Consider the following 7,953-nt stretch of genomic DNA (forward strand, 5'->3'; position numbering starts at 1 on the left):
CATCATCATAGCTACATGCGGCTGTCTTCTTGTTTGATGGCAGATACTCCCTTCACCCTGGCCAAAAAGGCTAAAATGACCAAAGAAAAAGAGGGAAACGGCTAAACATGAGAGGTTTTTGGATAAAGTTTGTGGTTTTTCCATTGTTTAAGCACTGCTTCCAGCCAAGAGTGATACCATATATGCCCCATAGCTGCAGAAAAGGCTAACATTTTTATCTTTTTACAAAAACCAGCTGAACATGAGAGGTTTTTGGACCAATTTTGTGTTCTCCATTCTTTAAGCACCGGTTTGAGCACCGTTTGAGCAGCGGCACCGTTTCAAAAGTACCGATTTGGCACCGGTATTGGATAAAACCTAAACGATACCCATCCCTATATGTCAGCAACAAAAGGTCGAGCAAAAAAAGAAGGAAACTCAGGCAAAGTCACAAGGGGCGGAAATCTTTGACGATGATGCAGCGCTGCAGTGATGTGGCAGGGAAACTTTAAAACCAATACACTTTTAATTCTGCAGGTTTTCCAGAGAGGAAGATAATGGCAAGATTGATGGGAGAGATCCCCACAGCAGGAAATCTGATGTGGTGTCACATCACATTACTGTTTTTCTTCAAACTGACTACATACAAGTTATCTGCCATTCAATAATACTTTGCTTACGTGTAGCTTTTAGTAAAGTGACAGTATTGTTAGAGTACAAAGTAGGAATCTGATTCCACTACTGTGGTACAACTCATTAGAGCGAAAGAAATGTAAGCCAGGCAGTGTGTCATTCACTCACTTGGGTGCCGTGGAGCCTCGGGGCCATGTGCCATCCTCGCTCTTCTGCTCTATTACGAGAACCTGCGGGAGAAGGCAGAAAGAAAAGAGGGATCCATCTGCTTCCACTACTTTAAACACACCAGACATTTGAAATTCTACTCTGTGTCCAAGTGTTATTGGTTTGCTTTATCTGAATTTATCTTCCCAACAAGTCAAAGATCCCCGATTTGATCTCACACAAATCCCTTTAGCGTCATTCGGAGTGGCTGTAGCTCAGGTGGCAGAGCAGGTCAGCCATTAACCAGAAGGTCAGTGGTTCGATCCCAGGCTGCCTCCTGGCTGCATGCCAAATATCCTTGGGCAAGATATCCCATGTTTGCCTACTGGTGGTGGTCAGAGGGCCCGGTGGCGCCAGTGTCCGGCAGCCTCGCCTCTGTCAGTGCGCCCCAGGGCAGCTGTGGCTACAATGTAGCTGCCATCACCAGTGTGCGAATGTGTATATGACTGAATGTAGTGTGAAGCGCTTTGGGGTCCTTAGGGACTAGAAAAGCACTATACAAATGCAGGCCATTTACCATTTACCATAAAATTCTCCCCAATGGAATACGTGGAGCTACCCCTGTGGTGAATCCTTGTGACAAAGCATTGGCTGAAAGTAGCTATTATATTTTATATGTGACAGCTTTATAATCCATTTGTGGCAGCAGGGTGGAGTACTGGTGTGTAAGGTCATGACTATGCAGAAGAAGGCACACCCATCCTTTAGAAAAAAGTAAAAGATATTGTAGACAAGGTGCCTCTAAATATGTAGAGAAATGTCACCAGGTTTGTCCCACAGACGGACTTCCAACTCTGGCGTCATGACCCAAGTTGTCAACGGAGGTCCTTGTTTTGTTCTGCAGCATTGATGAGTTTACTGTAGCAACAAATAAAGCAGTTCTTCACTTGGTGCAGGTTTTAATTAAAGAGGCTTTCAAAAACAGCAGAACAGTGACTGCTGTTACCAGATTCAATCCAGGACAAGGGGACTGGAGGGCATCTGGCCACCCAGCACACTAGATTCTTCAGAGTGGGCAGAATGGTCCACCACACTGAAGGGACATGGTAGAAAAGACTTGAAGGAATTGACTTGGTAGACAGAGCTTTCAAAATAACTGGTGACATGACTGCAGATAACATCACTCTTATATAAAAACTGTGAAATACTTGAGTCTCCAAGCATACTCTTATTCTACCTGTCCAGCCTCTCCAAGTCCTGCCTATCAGTGGGAAACACTGAATACCATTACTGGGTTAACGTGATTGTAGCAGCAGCAGGTAAGTGGGACAACCCAGTGATGTGGAGCCTGCTGAGTCACTGCAGCCACATGTTTAAATTAATAAATATGTAAAGTCCGCAGTCAGTTTGATGTCAGGTTCTATGCGCGAAAATTCTAGTTCATGAGCCGGCCTCAAACTAGCTTTACTATAAGGTCTTTAAAGTTGAATCTTAATTTCAGGAGTTCAAGTGTTCTAACTACAGGCCTTTTTCTTGCAACAGCTAGAAAAAGGCTAAACAACACAATCTTGTGGTTTTCCATTATCTGCAATAGCTGTTTATTTTAATTTTAGATAGGAGGAGCAGAGACAAAAAGAATGGATGGATCAACAAAAATAACCTCTTGGATGCAGATTCCAAGTAGATCAAGAAAAGACAAGTTTTCTGATATGACCTGAAAAAGTACTCGTATCTGCCAAACAATACGAGGGAAACCATATCCAACGGAAACTAGAACTAAAACATCTTTTCCTGAGCTCAGGAATGACGGTCTATAGAGCAAGCCATATTCTTACACATCTGACAATTTTCTGAAATATCTTGCCTCTCTTGAAAAAAAAGGAACCCTCCAGATCCAAATTCTTCTCACATAGTGAGAATTTGAGAGAAGAGTGGAAAAGTTCAAACCTGTCCTTGGTAGAGGCCGGCATCTTGGATGGTGCTGTCAGGTTTGTTGAGAGGCTCAAAGGTGTTGCTCATGTACCTGTTCCACAGCCTGGTCTCCTTCTCATCTGGGATGCTGAACAGCTTCCTCATTTCCTTCTCAATCATATCTACAAACACATTAGCAAAAAGATGCAGTTAACACTGTGCGGTTTAAAAAATAAAAAATAAAAAAAAAGGCATGACACTCATGTGCACAAACAAAATGTGAAATAAAACAACCATACAAAAAAAACAAAAAAAACAACTCCATCATCTACATCAATAGAATAAAGTAAATATTTACTTGGACACAGTTTTTCAAAAACAACATGAGCAGAGTGTTAAGTTCATGTGTTTGAATGCACGCAGGAGGTGATTCTAATATCTGAAATCCCAAGGGTATATTTAGATCTATGTTGTATATCATTTGTGCTTCCAAGAATGTTTTCCTGGCTCAGAATGAGAATTAGTGGGGTGACCATGCACATAAACACAAGTCTGTATTTCTAATCTTCGCACTTTACTGTTATCTAACTCAATAAACAAAAATGTCAATCACGCTTGAGTAAATAATTTTGAAAACACGTAAAATTTATTCCATTTCCATTTTATTTTCTTTAGCACAGCCTGCTGAATTATAAACAACAACAGAAACAAAACAACGGTTTTTACTTCATGTTTCAATGCAAGGATACAATAGCTAGTATCCATACACTGGCAAACAATATGGCATTTACTAGCGTGTATCTGTTGTGTCACAACTGCATAATACTTACAAAAAACAAACAACAAAACAAAAACAAAACAAAAAAACACTTAGTTTTATGTACAAGATTTCTTTGTTTCCGCTGCAGCAAAAAGGGGAAATAAATCATCATGTGGCAACAATAGTTGGAAAAACAATTAATTTAAACACAAATACCACAAACAGTAAATGTATTTATATATAATTAGTGTGAAATGTGAACTGAGATCCAAGGAACTCTGGAACTCTGCGGAAACCAGTGCTTACTACTGCTTAGGCAGTGCCTACCTATTGTGTCAGCTTTACTGAAGCGTTTGGTGATCACATTGTCCATATTGCTGTCTTCACAGAGCTTCAGCTCGGTCAGGTACACTTCTACCTTGCAGTGCTTCACAAACATACCCTGTTCAACCACCTGCAAAAAGAGGATGATTATCAATTTACTGCTTTAAACCATGATTATCTAATGTTAAATTACTACGCAAAGAATGAGGGACACGGGCCTAATTCATGAGTAACCCTGTATGGTTTTGGGCTGTCCCACACAAAAAGATCAATGTAAAAGAACCGTGTAGATAACTCAGAAATGATTGCCTTAGAGAAGTCTAACGTTTGCACTTACAACGGAACATAAAATTTAACTGTGTAAAAATCTCACAATCTGACCGTCCACTAATCAGCCAACAGGAATGTAGCACTACATTACACCACAGACAACAGTAACAAGTCAGGCTGAACAGACAGAAGTAAAACATGAAAAACTAAATGTTTAAGATTCCAACATAGATGCAAGTTTGGCTGAGTCATGCCAGCCGAAGCCTTTGACTGTATGATGTTTGTCCAATTGTTATCATGCCTGAGCTTACCTTTGACAGAAGTTTAGGCACCCAAAAAGAAACCGTGACACCAAGCTGGCAAAAATAATCATGATGCAACCCTTAACTCATGTTTATCAAATTCCTGCTAGACTGTAAGCAAACTCCTAAGTTTAACGTGCTAGAAAATGCTTAACAAAATGGATAACAAAGCACACCAAGTTCTGCTGCGCTGGTCTCTACTCATCTGGAGTCCTGATACTTCACAGTCAGAGTGAAGTGCCTAAATTAGCAGCACCTCGTGGAAACAGCTGAGGGGTCCCAGCCTATTTATTTCACCCCTGAGCCCCTCCAGCACTCAGACACTCACGCTCCTAAACTGCAAAAGTCCTTCACACACAGCTTAGACTCTCTCAGCACCACAACCCTCCCCTACTCAAGGCTCTCGGTGGGCTAGTACACCTCAGCGCACAACCCATCTGTGAGCTCAGTCAACGTCCAACTCACCACCAAGCTCTGACACATTTTCTCAAATCAAAGCCGAGCCAAAACCATTTAGGCCACCCACGCCGCTTCTCCTATACTGGTTCGCCTCTCCTCGCACTCCTTTGAAAAGCTTACGCGCTGCTTCTCTTAGTGTGACCTCAGCTGGCATTCCTCCGCTTGGAAAACAAGGACGCAGGAGCTCTCCACCATTGTTGGCAATCAAACCACAAGTGGAAAGCGGAAGGAGCCACAGTGTCACACCAATGACTACAGTCCTACAGTCCCCCCCCCACATACCCGCACCCTCAAGTTGACAATCTAGAAACAACAGGGTAAAAAGAAGAAGAAAACCTCCTTCATGTTGTGTCTCGCAGATCGCTCCATGTAGCTTTTCAGTCATCCAGAACGTTGCCTGAAAATAGAAACCTTGCAGCTACCCGATACGCCACATGACATACATGGCAAAAGAGGAGGGTCAATGTAGAGGGGGGGGGGGGGGGACAAAAGACAGACTGATAGATATGGAGAGGGAAGAGGAAGTGCTTCCAGCAGCCATGATGCCATGACTAGCGAGATTTGAAGAGTTGCTTTGATAGCAAAAGTGCCATCACACACAAGTATTCAACTGTAATCACAAACATATAAGCATTCTTCATTTTTTTACTCCAGCAAACCTTACATACTCTTATGCTAATATGGAAAAAATAAGCACACATACTGCGTTTCATTCATAAAAGAAATGAATGAAAGGCAACTGGGTTTTTTTCTTTGTGATAAGTAAACACCCAGTTTTTCACTATTAGTTCTGAGATTCTGTGTAGAGTACACAGAGTAAATCTGTGTAAATCTACCTGACCAACCAAATTACATCAAAAATGAATGTAATGGTTAACTATTCTTTGCAGTTCTTTTTGTTAAATATCTGTCATCATAGTCTTTTACTATTCACTGTTCAGCAACAGTGACACAAGTTCAAAGTTCCTTTTCCAAAAGTGCTGCATGTCTGATTTTCCCAAACAGCCTTATTAGCACAATGTTCTCCCTTTTACCCCAACACAAGTCACACTGCACATTAAACCTTCTGATTCTGTATATGAGAAAACAATCTGAGCTGGCAGCAGAACAAATGTTTAAAAATCCATTCATAATCTTATGCTAATAACTGAACCCTTACCTTGCGAGCGATTGGCTCCTGACCCTCTGTGAGTCCATACCAGCTGACGAGTTTATTCCAGCCTTCTGTTGGGACCAGAATGTAGTCAAGCTCATCAATGAGGTGTTCCTTGATGGCGAGCACATCCCCATCTAGAGGGAGGGAGGGTCATACACGTGCAGTTAAACAAGAGAGGGTAAAAAGCACATTCTGTGGGTCAACACTTACACTATTGATAACACACAAAGAGCAAGGTGAGCTGGAGAGTTTTCTATGTCCCCCCTCCAAAGAAAGGCTACTCTCTGGTTAGTAGACAATGTTTTTGTGTGCGTGTATGTCACTTGCCCACGAAGCTAACCTACCAAAAACTGCTTTCCCATACATTTATCATATACTTTTAGAAGGGATAAAATAGATATATAAAGAGATGGACTATTACTTGACTTACCTTTGAGAAGACCAGAGTTATCAACCGGTCCTGGGTAGACATTCTGGTCTCCCATCTGGTATTTGTCCCAGCTGTCAAATCCCACATATTTCTTCCACTGTTTGAACCAGTGACTGTCCACTAGGTACCTGCAGAGAAAGCAATCAAGATTACAACATCTCTACTAAAAGCAAGATGTGAAAGTCAAGAGTTATATAAAAGGGATGGTGGGGTGTATTAAACTATTGGGCTATAAACCAGGTTACCTTGGGGCTACCTTGTAGTGAGTACCCGAAACAAATCTGGTTTTGGGAGGCATACATTACACAGACTGACAGTTGTAACAGTAGCTTTTAGCCGCCGTCTTGAGTTCAGATTGCTACAAGCCTAGCCAGCTGGCTCTGTGATTTTGACAGGTGTTTTTTTTCCGACTCCGCCCTGCTGAAGTCGGGGGATGAACCCACTGACAGGCAAACCGCTTGGATCATCGGCAAGCTAACCAATTAGCTGATAGCCTGATAACTATCTGTATCACTCAAACGGCATGTAGCCTACCTTACACATCCACAGAAAATATGTGACACAGTTTTTTGGAAGTGAAGGGTATAAACACCAAAATACAGCATATAAATTTAGTTTAACTGTTTTAAGTCTTAGCGAGAGCTCAACCAGCGCTAGCCTGCCAAGCTGACACATGAAGCTGACAGGCAGCCGTTAGCTAGCTCGGCGCTCACTGTCAACACGGCCCGGCCGTTTTGCTTTCACATCCTCCGTGGGGTTGACAGGCTCAGCAGACCCAGCCCAGAGCCACGCAGTGCCCTTGAAAAGATCACAGTCAATTCTTACCAAGTGTCTCCCTTTCTTAGTTGTGTTTTCAACAGTGTCGCGACCTCTCCTCTTTGGGTATCCAGATCAGCCGCTCCTCCTTCCGCCATCTTTCCTTAGACATTCCCCGGTGCATGGTGGGAAAAAAAGCGGCGCGTCATAGAGGCACGTAGAGAGCGACGCCGCTGCTGCAGCCAATCATCACAGTGGCAGCGTGACACCCAGTGGCAAAATTATTCTAGAAAATGTTTCAAAAGTGCTCCATCATTGTGGATGCACGGGCTTACAGCTGAGAAAGAAACTGTGCCTTTCAAAATAAAGATGAGGGGAAACAATGCAAGTGACACTTTTTAACACTCCGTGAACACTGTAGAAGAGAAAATCACCAAAGAGGCCAATATAAAGAATCTGAAAGTTGAACCATTTATAATATTGCAATTTTGGGAAAAGTACTGTGAAAGCAGAGTTTTATAAACTGCCAGTTACCTCACACTATAACATATCATACACCCGGAAAAGGAAAACAATTAACAAGTGAATGAAGTTCCTGAAGAAAATGTGGTCTGAATGCTGAAAGCTCAGTGATTTGAGTTTTCAAAGCTGGAAAGTAGTTGAATATCTTTAAAATGTACATTAGGAAAGCTGACAAATGACAAAAGAAAAATCTGAATGAATATTGAAAGCTCATATTCTTTAAATCACTTGAAGATTGAAGAAATGAGTAATCATCACTGGCTGCTATGAACAGTTTCACCTTCAGCAAAAGACTGACTGAGCC

At 42.0% G+C, this 7,953-nt stretch overlaps 1 protein-coding gene across 1 annotated transcript in view; it reads right to left on the minus strand.

Moving 5' to 3' along the window:
• The window catches only part of usp15 (ubiquitin specific peptidase 15), a 28,661-nt gene extending 21,359 nt beyond the window's left edge, over window positions 1-7,302 (minus strand). Inside the window, exons 1-6 of the mRNA XM_013908755.1 lie at window positions 7,197-7,302; window positions 6,372-6,499; window positions 5,945-6,075; window positions 3,758-3,884; window positions 2,707-2,852; window positions 781-842 (exon numbers count right to left, since the gene is read on the minus strand). Coding sequence (XP_013764209.1) covers window positions 781-842; window positions 2,707-2,852; window positions 3,758-3,884; window positions 5,945-6,075; window positions 6,372-6,499; window positions 7,197-7,285 — 683 coding nt within the window. The 5' untranslated portion in view covers window positions 7,286-7,302. The remainder of the gene's footprint in view (window positions 1-780; window positions 843-2,706; window positions 2,853-3,757; window positions 3,885-5,944; window positions 6,076-6,371; window positions 6,500-7,196) is intronic.
• Between the last annotated feature and the right edge of the window lie 651 nt (window positions 7,303-7,953).

This window comes from Pundamilia nyererei, unplaced genomic scaffold (assembly GCF_000239375.1).
Source record: "Pundamilia nyererei isolate P.nyererei 1_Seehausen unplaced genomic scaffold, PunNye1.0 scaffold00014, whole genome shotgun sequence".
NCBI classification, from domain to species: Eukaryota; Metazoa; Chordata; class Actinopteri; order Cichliformes; family Cichlidae; genus Pundamilia; species Pundamilia nyererei.